At 40.9% G+C, this 17,635-nt stretch overlaps 1 protein-coding gene across 4 annotated transcripts in view; it reads left to right on the forward strand.

Moving 5' to 3' along the window:
• rargb (retinoic acid receptor, gamma b) overlaps positions 1-17,635 on the forward strand; it is a 32,199-nt gene that overhangs the window by 10,947 nt on the left and 3,617 nt on the right. The window contains exons 1-7 of one of the 4 annotated variants that reach the window (XM_043252017.1): positions 6,015-6,547; positions 13,770-13,918; positions 14,269-14,425; positions 14,653-14,816; positions 15,293-15,469; positions 16,125-16,329; positions 16,754-16,912. In XM_043252017.1, coding sequence (XP_043107952.1) covers positions 6,403-6,547; positions 13,770-13,918; positions 14,269-14,425; positions 14,653-14,816; positions 15,293-15,469; positions 16,125-16,329; positions 16,754-16,912 — 1,156 coding nt within the window. In that variant the 5' untranslated portion in view covers positions 6,015-6,402. Of the gene's footprint in view, positions 1-6,014; positions 6,548-13,769; positions 13,919-14,268; positions 14,426-14,652; positions 14,817-15,292; positions 15,470-16,124; positions 16,330-16,753; positions 16,913-17,635 lie in introns of those variants that run through there. The other 3 variants (XM_043252019.1, XM_043252016.1, XM_043252018.1) reach the window with 3 other exon arrangements.

Raw genomic sequence — 17,635 nt, forward strand, 5'->3', positions numbered from 1 at the left:
AATTCTTTAAACCACCAGTGGTGTGTGTGTGTGTGTGTGAGAGAGAGAGAGAATAGGTTTTTTTGTTTGTTTGTTTGTATTTGATTGATGTTTGCATGATGAAAGATTGTAATAAAGTTATTTGAAATGAAGAGGAATTGTAAAGTTCTAGACAGACAGACAGAACGAGTGGGTGGTGATAGAGATCAGCCGGCTTCATGCTGCAGGGAAACTGTCCCCTCACAAGTTAGCTGGCATGACTTACTGACATTAACACAGGACTGAGTCTTGCACTTCTGCGCCAGTAGCTTTTGTCAAGCTGTGCTTGAATCTTTCTATTTGTTCATTTACAGGAATCGATAAAATTCCAGCATCACTTAAATATCTGAACTTCATTTTCAAACATTCTTTATGACTGGCTTTCTCCTGTGGAACATAAACTGAGATGTTTAGCAGAATGTTTATGCTGCTCTTTTATGAAATAACATGACCGTTTTGATTCAATTAATCAAATGAATTCATCAATTATGAAAACTTTTTTTTCAATTTTATTTTATTTATTTATGCATTGATTTATGATGACGACAATTTACTTATTTATTTGTTGCTGACTATTTACTTGTCTTCTCTATTAATTTCTGCTGTGGAAACGAAAGAGAATATACTTAATGTACTTATATTTAATACTATTGAGATAACTTTTTTTATAAATAAATATAAACCAACTAAAGAATGAATACAAATCCTGCTACAATCATAACTGTGTTAAATAATCGTGATTAGTGTATTGGCCATAATTAAAAACAGATTTGACTTTGAAGTAGATTTCCTTTGGGAAGAAACTAACTTGGATATAAGGGATCCGGTGTGATTTTATATGCAGTTCTTCTGTTTTGACAATACACACACAGATTCAGCTCTGTGAGTATTTAAGACATGCTGCTGCCGCACAAACAGCATATAAAATAACCCCCAACAAACCTTTTACGACAAACAAAACTGCCAAAAGGCGTATGCTGCTTCGAGCATGAAAACATACTGGTGCTAAGTATATAATAATATGACCCCCATAAAGCAGGAGCGTGATGAAACGATAATGCCTGATATCTAGTTTGATATCTATGAGCCTGGGCTTGCTTTACTAGGTGTCTTAACGCTAGTGAACTATTGCTGTGTTCCTGATTGGTTGACCAGACCTGGACTAGTGAGGCCCAGAGAAATTAACTAGTGTGTTAACAAAGTGAACCTGGGTGCTGTACCCATTTATTGAACTAATGACGTGTATTAAATAATAGCTGTTGAACTATCGCTCTTTTGAATGAACACCAGCCATTTAAATGTAAAGCAAGCTGTATATGCATGAACCAATCAGCTTGCTCCAAGCATCAATGCTGTGAATACTCATTTTGAGTTAACGAGCCGTCAGCCTGCGCCATCTACAGTTACATGACAGAACTCTGCATAGACATGATATCTTTCCGAATTTTCGTCTTTGGATGAACAAAGTGAACTTTTGCATATTTACTACCAATGCAAATGGAGTTAATTGCACAAACGTTTGTATGTGTGTACATAAGTGCCCTGTAATGAAGGAAAGCCTGTATTCCCCCCCAGAGGGTCAGATTACAATTCATGACCAGCACACAACACACACACACACACACACACACACACACACTACAGACCCCCAAGGAACCACACATTCCAATACAAGCAAATCCAGCACACATGCAGTCAGAAATCCAAACCCAAATGCTGTGTAGCTCCAACCACAAAGTATGAGGGCCAGGTTTATGTTCCTCGCTGGAAGAAGAGTGAGCCGTTTGAACAGAGTAGGTTTTGTTCAGTCTGTCTGGGCATCCCATGACGCCAGTGCTCGGCAGTAAAAAACTTGTGTTTGATTCTGGAAAAGCCCGCAGATGAGCCACCGACAACAACGGGGAAAGACAGAGACAATAAAAAAAAATAAATAAAAAGACACAAAAAGAGCATAGGCACAGATGGACAGGAATGATTGGCAGATAGATGAAAAGCAGAAGGGCCTGAGAAAGAGACAGAATGGGGCGCCTTTTCCTGTCTGCATTCCCCCTTCCTTTCTGCAGTCCTCAGGCCTTGGCTTGCGTGTGTGTGTGTGTGTGTGTGTTTGAAGGGGGGTGTAATTGCCTCAAGGTGTGGAGAGAACAGAACTGGCTGAGATTGTGCAGTGCTGCTCCCTGCTGTGTGTCACTGCGGAGTGTGTGCATGTGTGTGTGCATACGTGTGTGTGTGTGTGTGTGTGTGTGTGTGTGTGTGTGTGTGTGTGTGTGTGTGTGTGTGTGAGAGAGAGAGAGAGAGAGAGAGAACAAGAGAATGAGAAAAAGCAAGAGAGGGAGGGGGACGTGTTGAAAGACAGGTGAAAATGTTGAGGCAGAGAGAGCAAAGGTATGGGGTGAAATAGGGGGTAACGTATGTGCAGATTAACAGATGTCTACAAAATGGGAAAGCGACTTAGTAAATTGTGTTTGCTAAAATCTGGATTACAACTGAGTGAAAATGCACTGTGGGAAAGTAGCGCTTTTATGCTGCATTTCCCAAAACGTAAAATAACACTGATTCACAGTCTATTAGAAAAAGCTACATTAGTTGTAAGCGTTATATCCATTAACCTGAGCTGACCAAAAACAACAAGCATGGGATTTTTGAAACTAACATTAACAAAGACTGGTAACACCTTATTCTATGGTGTCCTAACCATAACCCTGTAGTATTACATTAATATAGCTCCTTATTTAAATGTGTAATTATACCGTAATAACAAACACAGAATCGTAACAAAATTAGTAAACACCATAACAGACATATAGTTCTTCGTTGTTTAATATTTAATGAGTAGTAAGGTGGCTTATAAGGTGTCCTAGTTTTTTGATAAACTACAAAATGTTTAATTCCTCCTCTTAGACTGAATGGAGTGTGTTATTACTGCACTAGCAACCCTGCAAAACATACAGAAGAGCTGGATAAAACAAATAGGAAAATACAATAAAATATTGTGGATTAAAACATGTATTAAGAATCATGTAGAAGAGAGAGAGAGAGAGAGAGAGAGAGAGAGAGAGAGAGAGAGAGAGAGAGAGAGAGAGAGAGAGAGAGAGAGAGAGAGAGAGAGAGAGAGAGAGAGAGAGAGAGAGAGAGAGAGAGAGAGAGAGAGAGAGAGAGAGAGAGAGAGAGAGAGAGAGAGAGAGAGAGATAGAGAGAGAGAGAGAGAGAGAGAGAGAGAGAGAGAGAGAGAGAGAGAGAGAGAGAGAGAGAGAGAGAGAGAGAGAGAGAGAGAGAGAGAGAGAGAGAGAGAGAGAGAGAGAGAGAGAGAGAGAGAGAGAGAGAGAGAGAGAGAGAGAGAGAGAGAGAGAGAGAGAGAGAGAGAGAGAGAGAGAGAGAGAGAGAGAGAGAGAGAGAGAGAGAGAGAGAGAGAGAGAGAGAGAGAGAGAGAGAGAGAGAGAGAGAGAGAGAGAGAGAGAGAGAGAGAGAGAGAGAGAGAGAGAGAGAGAGAGAGAGAGAGAGAGAGAGAGAGAGAGAGAGAGAGAGAGAGAGAGAGAGAGAGAGAGAGAGAGAGAGAGAGAGAGAGAGAGAGAGAGAGAGAGAGAGAGAGAGAGAGAGAGAGAGAGAGAGAGAGAGAGAGAGAGAGAGAGAGAGAGAGAGAGAGAGAGAGAGAGAGAGAGAGAGAGAGAGAGAGAGAGAGAGAGAGAGAGAGAGAGAGAGAGAGAGAGAGAGAGAGAGAGAGAGAGAGAGAGAGAGAGAGAGAGAGAGAGAGAGAGAGAGAGAGAGAGAGAGAGAGAGAGAGAGAGAGAGAGAGAGAGAGAGAGAGAGAGAGAGAGAGAGAGAGAGAGAGAGAGAGAGAGAGAGAGAGAGAGAGAGAGAGAGAGAGAGAGAGAGAGAGAGAGAGAGAGAGAGAGAGAGAGAGAGAGAGAGAGAGAGAGAGAGAGAGAGAGAGAGAGAGAGAGAGAGAGAGAGAGAGAGAGAGAGAGAGAGAGAGAGAGAGAGAGAGAGAGAGAGAGAGAGAGAGAGAGAGAGAGAGAGAGAGAGAGAGAGAGAGAGAGAGAGAGAGAGAGAGAGAGAGAGAGAGAGAGAGAGAGAGAGAGAGAGAGAGAGAGAGAGAGAGAGAGAGAGAGAGAGAGAGAGAGAGAGAGAGAGAGAGAGAGAGAGAGAGAGAGAGAGAGAGAGAGAGAGAGAGAGAGAGAGAGAGAGAGAGAGAGAGAGAGAGAGAGAGAGAGAGAGAGAGAGAGAGGGTGGGCAGGAGTTTTGGGGAAAGTTAGTACCCCACTGGGGCTGGCTTTCAGGGTTCAGTCCTCTCGAATGAGGGGAGGAAAAGGGAAAAGCAGAGAGAGAGAGGGAGGGAAGGAGGATCATATAGGCTGTGGGTTTGTGTCAATTTAATACCACACTGTTTCTCTCACACTCTTATGGAGGAAATCTGATTATAATGAGACTCCTGAGTCAGCCTTGCAGATGCACCGGTGTGATTTACAGAAGAACAACAAACAGAGACAAGCTTCAAACACACGCAAGCTGCAGAATAACAGAATATTACAGGAAAATGTCAAACTGCAACATCACTGATGTAGTATTGAAGCAAATATTCAGAGACACGTGTAGTCTTCAGCACTGCATGCTAACTACAAACACCACCATGAAAAACATGTCAAAGTAAGAACATTGGATGCAGACTTTGACTGGGTCAAGGCAAGTTTGGAAGACGTTGCAAAAGAATAAAGAAATGCAATACAAAGTCAACAGGGACGGTTGACGTAGATTTCGGCATATTTCAGTAGCGATTGTTTGGAAGAGTTACCACAGATCTGGACAGCATTAAGTTGTGGTGCACTTGATGAAATGACAAACTGAGAGAAAAATAAAGATGATGTAAGTCGGGAACAGAGAAATAAGAAGTGAAAAGTAAAACTGTCAAGGAGAGGTGAGAGCTGGGGCCGATGATAGGACTGCCAGGGAAAACATTGAAGAAAGGGAAAAGTTGAAGGGGTTTGCCAGGCTGAGAGCTTCCTAGAGGTGGCAGTAGGCTTCAGATGATCACAGAGTGCATCCATAAACCTTTGCAGTCCAACCAAAACGCACTTCTTCTCTGCATCTACCTTTTTTGGTTCATTTTTGACCCTAACTTTTACTAATATACTTTTATTGCAAAAGGACAGGAAGCGAGAAAAGGAAAAAGCTAACTGCTGCTGTAGATCATTTAAGTCAAAATTTCACATTTTCTTTGTTCAGTACAGAGTGTTTCATTAATAATTAAAATCAAATGTTCATCATGAATTTCAGAATGTATTTAACCTTGCAATAAATATGTTACACATTTGCGTAGTTAAAATTTAGAACGGGAGAATTAGGTATTTAAGTCATTTAAAGTTGCTCGTCCATCAATCTCAACGTCTAAAACGAGTTATCAAGTTAACGTGCAAAAAACCAAAAATCAATGTAATTCAACTTTTAAACTATTACTTTTTGTATACTCCATTTAAAACGGCGATTCTGCGTTCTGTTTATCTAGATTCTGAATTGAAAAGACATTCTTAAATTTTCTAGAGTTTATCAACACTTCAGTCCGAAAGGAAGGCGATATGTTTCATAGGAAGAGCATTCTTAGAAGATTACATAGAAGATTGATAGATATTTACATTTAGTCGTTTAGCGGATGCTTTTATCCGAAGTACTTACTAATGAGTATAGAGGAAGCAATCGGCAATCAAAAAGAGCGATGATATGAAGCGCTAACAAGTCTCCGTTAGCTTAACGCATATCTATGTAGACAGATATATTGATAGGTAGACAGACGGATTGAGAAGAGGTCATGTTGCTTGTTTTTGTTTGCAAAGGTATAAAATATGATGCAGACTGACAAGGCCTTCTCTAGCAGAAAATGGAAGGGAAAGTTTTGTCTTTCAGCCAACCACAAAAGCTCCCTCCCTCTCTCTCCCCTCCCTCTCTCCCCGCTCCCTCGCTCTGTAATTCCTGCCCCTCTCCCTCTGTTGTGGGCTGAGCTAGCCGCGGCGAGTGAAACAGCGCAGGTTGTCGAGTCCAGTATGTTAGCTGACACTTAAGAGTCTTGACAGTCAGGCTGAGTTTGACAAAGCTCAAGAACTCGACAGAGAGGAGGGGTGATGGTCAGCGCAGAGCTGCGCAGGAGCCGCTCGACTCGACGAAGAACTGCTGCGGAAAAGTTCAGGCTGCAGGAGAGAAGCTGCTGGCTCCGGTGACAGCCGTACCTGAAGTCCTCCAGACTTTCTTTGGCAGGAGTTGCAGAGTGACTGGGATACTCCAGACTCTGCAGCGTTGTTGTTGGTCGTCGTCTACCGCGTTGCTTAACCGTATCTGTCGTTGACAAGCGGCAGAGAACATCTGGGACGGAGTTTGAGTTCTTGGCGAGGGCTGGACATCATGTTTGACTGTGTGGAGGCTCTCGGGGTAGGGGCAAGACCCCTCTTTGACGTATCCGCTCAGAGTTCATGCATGCTCAGGAAAGCAAGCTCCTTCTTCCCTGGCCTAGAACCTTTCTCATGGAGCAACAACACTAGCCTGCAGTGTAAGTGTGATGACTCTGTGTCCTTCTGACTCTTAGCATTTATTAAAGTAGGACTGTAGTATCAGACACAGCATCTTGTCATGTGCTAACTGACTTAAATGCTAATCTTGTTAACGTCCTAACGGCTGGCTGCGAGACGTTTTGCCTAGATCACAGAACTAACTGACTTGTGCTGATAAATGAAGTACTTTTGCATATTTTATAAGCCTACCTCTACACAATTTCACAAGTTGTTTTTTTTACTTTACAAAGGTATGAATTGTTTCATAGTGATAGATGCTTACTAATAATAATAATGACAACGATTAGAAACACTTTTCATTTTTCTCTGCAAAAGTGTAAGTATATAAATATAAACAGTTAAACGTGGATTTATAAATGCAGTGCCAATCTGTTCATGCAAAGTATAGCCTTTACTGGACACTGAAATATGTGCTTAAACTATTAAACATAAGCTATTTGATTAGTGTCTTAAGAAAATCCAAATATTTTACGTAAATGTAGGTGAAAAAAACAGATATGAAACAATGCACACACTCTAGTTTTCAACAATGAACAGAAAACTGTTTAATCTCTCTCGTGTGTGTGTGTGTTTGGAGTCCTGTGACACTCCATTTTGACCTTAATGGATGTCTTTAATTATTCAATTATGAATACAATGAAGTCAATTAAAGGATTAGGGAGCCCGTGGAGACAGAAGAGAACAGATGATTATGGGGTTTCTCCTCATCTTTTGCTTTTTTATGGCCATAGAAAAATCCCCTGGCAAGTTTGTTCAATATGGAAATGCTTTGGGCATTTATCATGAAATTTAAGTGCCACATAACAAGATCCAAGCTTTTTAGCACATTCGCTTAACATATGATATTAGATAAACAAATTGAAATGACAGAGACCCCAGAGAATTCAAGAGCCACCCATTCACTAAAAAAAAAGATCTCACGTTAACCGAATTCTTCAGAAGTCCTCTGCTGGTTTAACCCAAATTACTCTTTAGTGCACGCAAAAGACAAAAACAAAAAACAACTACCTTCTCCACTTGGTAGTTGGTTCTTTGTCCAATCAGTTGCAACTGAGCTGATTCATTGCAAACCCAGAGAACAAGTAAGGGAAATGCCGAAAACAAGATCCATATTTAGGGAAATGAATCATGGGACAAAGCCCATGCAAATGTGTCTGTGTCTCATTCTGTGTGCGGCTGGGTAGATTTCACATGCCCCTGCTGGAATTTGCCCCTATGCTGTAATGCCATTTTATAGCCAGACTGGTCTGCTTGAAAGAACATTGCACCCCACAATAAAATCAATGGCCTGATCTCTTTCTCACTCCTTTAGAGACACCCTCAAGACGCAACAGCTGAGGTCTCGGAGCCGTACCTCACCGGCTACACTTGAACTTGTTAGCTTTAGCTAGTTGATTAGCCTCGGGATCTCTTGTGGGCAGTGCTGTCTCCAGGTTTAAGTGGTTAGTCACTCTTAGATCTGGTGTGTTTCAGCTGATGCAAGTTTAGTTTCCTCATTTGATTGTTGGTTATGGCATTTCGTAGACTTCAAGGTCAAGTTGAAACGGGGGTTCTTTATCTCTTTGACCACAATGCAGTGTATTTTTAAGCAAAGGCCGAAGTTCGTCTTTGCAGCTCTCGCATTGGGTTTTTACTAGGATGGAATAATGCACTGGTGGGATGTGATGGTTTTTGGGGACGACTGACGCCGAGTTGTTGATCAGGAATACGTTTTTTGGCCTGTCGGTTGAGTGGGGTGTTACGATGGGGAGGAGGTGACCAAATGTTGACTCAGCTTCACCCTGAAAAGGCAAAATAAAAGGGTCGGTTTATGAGGTACTATAAAGAAGAAAGCTTTGTATGCATGCTGTCGAATGAAAAGGGCAATTCAAGTTTAACAACTTGCTTCTAAGAAAGACAGCTCCTGTTTTTGAAGTCTTCCTTCAGCCCATCAGGACATGTGTTGGTCCATGTGTGTAGAGGATCTGCGGAGATGCTAGTTAAGGTTTATGCTTAGTTGCTCTTTGATAAACAGATACTTTTGATACTGTGGTTGACTTTCACTGATTTAGTCAGTCCTTATTCATTTGTTACACATCAAAATTAAATGCAAAAATGATACGCAGAATGATAAAGGCAGAACATTCAGTCACAGACCTAACATTATAGGAATCAAACACTGCCACACGTTTATCAGCCAGAGAATAATGCTCAATAATGACTAATATTGGATTAATAATAGATTTAAATAGTTTATGTGTATACGCATTTTTATCCACATCTGTCATTTCATCCCCTTTCTCTATTTTTGGCCTTTTTTTGACAAAAGTTCGGCAGTATCGGGAAACTCAGACTGGGATTCGAACTCGGGACGCTGTATGTCACAAAGCTTTAGGCGTCCACTCTCTTTCTTATTTTTATCTCAATTTCTATCTACAGTGTTATTATCCAGCTTTATTCACGGTCTGGTCACAGGCAGAACGGGTCAGGCGTAGTGTATGTTTAGTACGTAGTTTCACACAGGTGCTGGTTTGGATCGAGCACGGCTTGTTATAGGATTAAATGAGCTTTCAGTCAAGCCAAAGACTGTGGCTTTTGTTACGTGTGTCTCTTGTGAATGCGAAAAACAAGAGTTGGTTTAGTTCACATGCGCGAGCATTATGTGTTTTGAAAGCTGAAATATTTGAGGGCATTATTTTCAAAATGGTGACATGCCAGGGCAGGGAAAAATCTGTATGCGTGTGTGCGTGAGGACTAGGTGCTCCGGTTTCCCCCACAATACTAAGACCTGCTGGATAAGTGAAGTGGAAACATTAAATTGTCTGTAGGTGTGATCGCGTGTGTGTGTGTGTGTGTGTGTGTGTGTGTGTGTGTGTGATCCTGTGATAGACGTTTCCCTGTCTGCACTCAGACACGCTGGGAAAGACTCCAGCATCCTACAGAGGCCACTGATTTTGAAAAATGCATGCATGTATGCATAACTCCTGCAGACTAAAGGCCTTTGCACACTGAACTTGAATTTTTCATGTTAGAAAAAATAAATACGACGTCATGTTGTGTTAATAACACTGAACCTGAAACTTTAGTTCGACTTAAAAAAATTAGAACGTTTTTTTCTGCATTTTTGCATCCATAGTAAGCATTTTGAAAGGAAAATATGACAAATATGGAAAAAAAATAAAATAAAAAAATTATATAAAAATTTATATATATATATATACATAAGAAAAATAAAAACATAAGAAAAAGAAAAGTGGCTCATGGAAGTTATCTCGTCGATTCTCAGTGTTTTATTTGTTAAACTTGAAATTAATATACAGCAATATTAATTATCATCTCCAACCAAGAATTACATCTCTCCAAATGTCTTGTCAGTATGACGTCTGGACTACTTGGATATACATATATGCATTTCAATAAATTTCTTTCATTTGAAGACATTTGTGAGCATATGCATAGGCTGGAGAATATGGACAACATGAACTACACATGAATTTTGAATAATTAATATTTTCAGTGCCCTTAAAGAGGTCCAGAGGAGGTCTGTATATGCCATGAGAGATCCGAGCACTGGTTAGTTTACCAGAACGTTGTTTAATACGAGCAGTTAAGTAAAAGTACGAGCAAATCAAATGATATTTTAATTCTTAGATCCATCAGGCCAAATGTTGCAATTTATAGCATATATAAAACATCTCAACCCTAGCGTAAGGTTCTGGAGGAAACCCTGAATTGACCCAACTTGTTAAATTTCTCAGTAACACTTCAAGTCGAATGTTGGTGAGATGTTACAAATTCTAACAACATGCAGAAAGCCTGTAAAACCGATTGCGTCAGCATTTGACTAAACAGAGTTAAGACTGATACGGCTGTCTTTTAAAGACATTTATATTTCCTGATAAGAAAAAGAACGGCTCCACACAGCTCACTATTAAGGAGCTGTTGCATGATCTCTCTTTACTTTTGCGTGTATTAAAAATGTTTTGGTTTCGCTTAAAATCCTCGAATTTAGTAAAAAGGGTATTAAAAGCTTCATGAACTCCCTGAAAGCAGTAGTGTAACTTTTGAGTCGACTCGATCATGCAGTCCATCCACACACACACGACCACGCAGAAGAAATAAAAGAAGCATTCATCTCTACTCCCAGTGCGCAAACCGTTACATCCTAATCTAATCTTACATACATTCTAATATTCATGCATTGCAAACGTATGAATATTAGAAGTGCAAACCTTTCTCCTCACTGATAAAGATCGGTTGCAGGTCACATGCTGGTCTTGAGCAGGCCACATGTTGCATGGAAAGATGCTCGTCTAGAAAGCGAGAACTTGCTTCTTCCTGATGATGTCAGAGAGACTGCGGTCACCTGTTAGTTGTGCTGAGGTTGCTGAAAGACGGGGATTAAATCAGTGTTTCCGTCAGCGGGTCCGTGTGCGGCTCGTCACAGATCCTGATAAAACCTGCATACAGTGCAAACATATGCAATCTGCAGAAACGCGGGCTGAGAGCGTGCAATTAAACTAGAGCTTTGATGGAAGTCTAAATGCGACAAATATAATTCAATCCCGCTCATGAAACAACGACTTGCGGAATTATACATTGACACTGAAATCAGTTCGATGCAGGAAGGTGCCAATGCAGAAAATCATCTCTTCTGATCGCTCCACACGCTTTATTTCGAAATCAACCAAAACTAGCAAGTCCAATGAAACGAAGAAGGAAAATGAAATACAGAATAGCATTCCATCTTTTTGTCTGTCAGTCATTTCTCTGCTGGCGCCAGGTTTCCACTCCTCCGGCACCGAAGGCGCTGGATGTTTTCAGAACCGCTCTGTGTCACTCAAGCGTCGCTGCCACATAAACACATAAAGCCAATTCAGCCCAAGTTACTACATAAACACAGTGATCAGGTTGCGTTCTCACCCACTCACTCGCCCATCACCCTCGGCCTTGTGTTTCACAGAACATTACGTGTACCGACTACGTCTATCAGCATTCCAGAGACTTAGACGTGTTGAAATGCGTGACAGAACTGCACAAAATCCAAAGAAAAAGACACAACAGCAGGGCTTGACCCTAACCTGCATTGGTGTGTGTGTGTGTGTGTGAATCTATATGCTTATGCACCACATAGATATCTTTTTCAGTCCTGTGTGCAATGATTATTGCTGTGTCAAGTTAAAAAGAGTTCAGCTTGTAATAAATATGTTATATGATAGACTACAACAATCAAATAACACAGTATATATATATATATATATATATATATATATATATATATATATATATATATATATATATATATATATATATATATATATATATATAGTGTTTATCTGCGAAAACATTATTCAGATGCAAATGGATTATTTTGATTAGGTTAAAATTACTAAAAACATGAGAATATAATACAAAATATATGATTTTAAGCTGCATTTTTTCATTAATCAAAAAATACAGTAAAAACAGTAACATTGTTAAATAATAATACAGTTTGAAATGACAGTTTGAAAAATATTTTACATTTCTCCAAGTATATTTTAAAACGTCATTTATTTCTCTGATGAAAAGCTGTATTTTTAGCATCATTACGCCACTCTTCATTGTCACACGATCCTTCAAAATCATTCCGATATGCTTATTTGCTGCTTAAGATTTATTATTATTAATCTTTTGTTCATTTTTAAACAGTGTATATTTACTGAGACATATTAATTGAATACATATATATCTTTAGAAGCAATCGACATAGAAACGAGTGTCATGAATCAGCTTAAATACACTGTACTTGTTCCTCCTGTAATTATACGCACCATCTACACTAAGTTCTGTTTATCTAAGTTGGCAAAAAAAACAACTGGGTTGTGACTTTGGAGCGCTTCTGTTTTTTGCGAAACGAAACGTCCTTTCATAGTCCGCCAAACGCCACATCATCGACATTGCGCATTTGTTCCCCGGCTGAGGTCGCGATTAGATCACCGGCAGTATTCACGCGACTCTCGGTTCACGTTCATGTCTCGAGAAGCCAAAGCTGCTGTCAAAGCCAAGGTCAAAGTGAAAATCGCCCTCTCTCACACGTTCTTCACTTGTCTCTCTCGGCCTCCCCCATCCCCAGCTCCCCCTGCTTCTTTATGAGATTTCTCATCTATACCTTCTTTCGTTGTGCTCTTGTTAAACGGCGCCCGTGGAGGGAGAGCGGAGGACAGAGGGACGAGAAGAAAGAGAGAATGAGAGGCACATTCGGGGGATCCGCTCCATTCAGTAGGAGGAGGGGGCCGAGGCCTCTGTGGGCTGTAAAAGCCAGAGTTCTGAAGACCCCGTTTTAGCTGTTTTTCTCTCATTTTTTACAAGTGCAGAGTGAGGGGACAGCTGCTGCTGGTGTGAATGGCTGGCCAAGGTGACTCTCTGCCAATAAAGTGCCGGTCACGCAGGCCTCAGGCCTCGGTCAGAGCACAGACGGGCTTTACGGGCGATCCTGAGACTGGACCTCTAGTAAAAAGCCAGTCATCCAGGCCTGAGGAATTTAGGGTCCAGGAAACAAGAGCGTGAGGGGGGAGAGGGTGTCTCGAGGTGAAAGTTGACACTGTGGACTTTGGCAAAATATATTGCACTGGATTCACACGGCGGTGTCTAAACTGGTCAAGCCGTGTTAGATTATATGTCTGCGGCTGTTCGGCGGGTGTCCGGGACGTTTATGAATCTGACTGTGGTACCATTTGGGTCGAGCGCACGCCGAGGCGTCAGTCAAAGCATATTATCAATTCATCCATCTGTCCCGCCGCTCGGTTTTTCCCACCGCCTCTTCTCTTTCAACACCTCTGTCCCTCAGTGCGCTCGCTTAATATTTGCCTTCCAACTCAGACTCCTGGGTAGATGCCTCCTAATGCATTTGACAACGTCAGCCATCGATCAAACGCTTCATTGTAAATATGTTCGTATTCTATCAAATGGAAACGCGTTCTTGTTCGGTCATGATTATATAATGAGAAAAAAACATTGTCCAGGAGTACTGTAAACAAGTGAGGGGAAAGCGAGTGAAAGCGGCTTGAATAGATTTTTAACATATCAACGGTTTAAATAGATATTTACATTTTTGAAGAGTGGTGATGTTTTCCAGTGCAGAACTTGTCAGGGTGGGTAGAGGGTTCGAAAACAACCACCGGATTCGCACCTTTGTATTCGACACTGATTATCTGCTCTTTTTCCTTCTGATTTCCGCAGCGGTGGAAACCCAGAGCACAAGCTCAGAGGAGATGGTTCCCAGTTCTCCTTCTCCACCCCCTCCTCCTCGGGTCTATAAACCCTGCTTTGTGTGCCAGGACAAATCTTCTGGCTACCATTATGGAGTCAGCTCTTGTGAGGGCTGCAAGGTATGCGAACCTAGATACTTTTGACCAACTAGTAGTATCCACACTAAGTAGTATTCCTCAAATCATATATATATAGGACATACACAAAACAAAACCAGAGAATGCATTTTCCAATGCAATTTTTTTAAACCTAGTAGTAGCCTAATGTGAAGACACTCCTATTACATGTAATTACATTATAACACATCTCATGCATAAAATAAGCATATGTGATGATTTGAGTGCTGCCACCTAGTGATGCTCCCAAGATCAAGACTTTTCATTCAAACACACTCTTTAGTGCCCTCTGCTGATTTCAATCAGATCTGATATATTTTTGTGTTTCTTACTCCCTCTTATCTTCATAACAGGGTTTTTTCCGTCGCAGTATCCAGAAGAACATGGTGTACACCTGCCACAGAGACAAAAACTGCCAGATCAACAAGGTGACAAGGAACCGCTGTCAGTACTGCCGGCTGCAGAAGTGCTTTGAGGTCGGCATGTCTAAGGAAGGTAAAAATCAGAGCAGTACGTCACCATCTATACTGTTCTCAGTTTTTACACAATCAATAAATACATGCAAGCTGTAGTTTAGAGTCAATTCTGGCTTGCTTAGTTGGGTACGCTATATAAATAAAGACGACTTCACGAGCACATCTATGCTTTGAATGATACCCTATGATCAAACTCTCATGAGTTTTAGTTCATGTGTGCTACATGGTTGGCTTCATTTCGTGTTGTTCTTTATCTTCAAGCGGTCCGGAATGACAGGAATAAGAAAAAGAAGGACATAAAAGAGGAGGTGGTTCTTCCAGAAAGCTACGAGCTGAGTGGAGAACTGGAAGAACTGGTTAATAAAGTCAGCAAAGCGCACAGGGAAACCTTCCCTTCTCTCTGTCAGCTCGGGAAATACACGACTGTGAGTCCTGAGCTCTCACACTTTAAATCATATTCACATCGTCCTTCTGTCGGTCGGCTGAATTAACATGAGCAGGACTGTATGACTGTTTGTGAGTGAACTGAGCTACACGCAGTGTCAGTGAATGTTATCATTTTACTCATGTTATAATATCCGTATGCTATTATGACTAGACATAATTGCAATTGGACAGCTGTTAATTTAAACGAGTTCAAAGTGAAATCTAAATGTTAACGAAATATTGATTATGTTCTGGGATGTTCATTAGAGATAACTGCATTGTAGATATGCATTGTGCAAATTATTATCAGTCAGAATTGAATTACAGATAAATGCACTGAGAATTATTCATTTCAGCTGGCTAGTCAAAACTAAAACCCCTGTCCGCCTACTGCATATTGCACTTGCCACACACATGGCATTTTTTTATGACTTTCTGGTTTCATTTTAATATTCCCGTTTTATTTTTACTTCAGAATTCCAGTGCGGATCACAGGGTGCAGCTGGATCTTGGACTGTGGGATAAGTTCAGCGAGCTCTCCACAAAGTGCATTATAAAGATTGTGGAGTTTGCCAAACGTCTGCCAGGCTTTACGTCACTCACCATCGCAGACCAGATCACCTTACTGAAATCTGCCTGCCTTGACATACTGGTAAATACAACAAAAACCAGCAGTGGGAACAAAATGCATTCTTGCATTGACAAACTAGCACAAGGGAAGTTGGCAGAACATATGGTTCCTTGTATAGATGATACATCTTAAAGGGATAGCTTTAAGTTGAATGAGGTTGCTGGCGATAGCCGTAACGTTCTTCAAAATATCTTTTTGTTTAGCAGAAAAAGAAACTTGCAAAGGTTTGGAACAAGTAGGTCAACTGGCAGTCATCAGAGTATTAGTAGACTATCTTCTAGTGCTTTATTTTGATGGCTACGCAACATACTGACTTTTAGAAACTTAGTATAAACAAGTATACATCAACTTATTCTACTAACCCAAACCTTAACAGTCTCCCCTAAGAGTTAGTAGACATGTAGTTGTAAATTATTGAGGATTAGTTGACATGTATATAACGTCACTTAGTTAGTTATAAGTAACTGCTAACATAAGTTTAGTTATAAGGTAACGTAAGTAAAGTCATAAGTAACTATTAACTATAACTTACTACATATACATATACATGTAGCTACAAATGAATGAGAATTAGTATATGACAATACTTGATTACTTTTAACTTAGTTGCTTCTAGTTAGTAGACTGTCTAAAGGGGACTATTGAAATAAAGTCTAACTTAAATTCACCTTTGCAGATGTTACGGATTTGTACTCGCTACACACCAGAGCAGGATACTATGACCTTTTCAGATGGACTGACCCTCAACAGGACACAGATGCACAACGCTGGTTTCGGGCCTCTCACAGACCTGGTGTTTGCTTTCGCTGGACAGCTCCTGCCCCTGGAGATGGACGACACAGAGACAGGGCTCCTGAGCGCCATCTGCCTCATCTGCGGAGGTACTGCGGTCGCTCAGTGTGTTACTCAGTTCTTCTCTAATTGTTTGCATGTCCTGATTTTGAAACAGGGATCAACTTTTAAATCCAAAAATGTAGTTTTGACCATATATCTACACCTGACGCATGAGTAATGCCTGAAATCAGAGGAAAAGATAGATGAATGACACTGATGTACCAAACACTGATTGTAAGCCTAAATTTCACAAAACTATAAACTGGTCCTTCAGATCTGATTGGTTAATCACAGTGCTGTTCCAGGGTTGACAAAGATGTCGATCCAACTACTTACAGATAGAAACTCAATTGCATGTGGAAACTATGACTTGGATTAACAGTAAAGAGTAGGTTCTCCACGACTCCACGGTTGGTTTATTTCTCCTACTGTCACTGAACTCTGATTGACATGTCGTGGATGAATGAGTAGATCGCATGGACCTGGAGGAACCTCATCGGGTGGACCAGCTGCAGGAACCTCTGCTCGAGGCGTTAAAGATCTACGCTCGGCGGAGACGCCCCAACAAACCTCACATGTTCCCACGAATGTTGATGAAGGTCACTGACCTCCGAGGCATAAGCACTAAAGGTACGCTTTGTTTATGTCTGCATGGAACTCAGTATGAAGAATCTGATAAAGTCTTGGAACTTGATATGTTTAATGCACCCTCGCCTAGTTGATATCTGCAGTTTTCTATGTAATTTCTACTTGATGCAAATCTGAATATCTGAGGTCCACTCAGAAACTCTAGCAGGTTCGGGTACAAAACTTTGAAGAATTCCTCAGACTAGAAGGCTTGCAGGCTTGGTTGTTTTTAACACGTGTGCTTTTGCCGAATTAACCCAAAAAGGTTTTTTCAAAATCTGCCAACTTTGCATTATTTCATTTATTAATTTAGGCATGTCAGTTCCAAGAAGTCCAAGAAGGTAAAGATCTTAAATGGGTCACGATAGTTGGTTGACAGGCCTGTCTTACCTTAGACCCGCCCTTGTTGGATGCAATAATGAATACAGCAGTCGGCATTTCTTCCTGACATCTGAGCTGCTGAAAACAAAAAGGATTAACGTTACTTTCATTTTGAAGGGAATGTGCAGAACCCCGATCTGCCTATAAATGTATCTATGTTCGTACAAATCATTTGTGGTCCAGCTTCATCTACATAAGAAGTGAGAATAAGGGTTTTTATGAATCTTCACCTTTTTTAATGATGTGCTAGTTAACCATTTTTGCAGCCGATGTCTACAGTCGTGACTCCACAGAAGAGAGGGGCGGGGTCAGCAGAGCTCATTAGCATATAAAGCAACATAAACT

This window comes from Puntigrus tetrazona, chromosome 11 (assembly GCF_018831695.1).
Source record: "Puntigrus tetrazona isolate hp1 chromosome 11, ASM1883169v1, whole genome shotgun sequence".
NCBI lineage: Eukaryota > Metazoa > Chordata > Actinopteri > Cypriniformes > Cyprinidae > Puntigrus > Puntigrus tetrazona.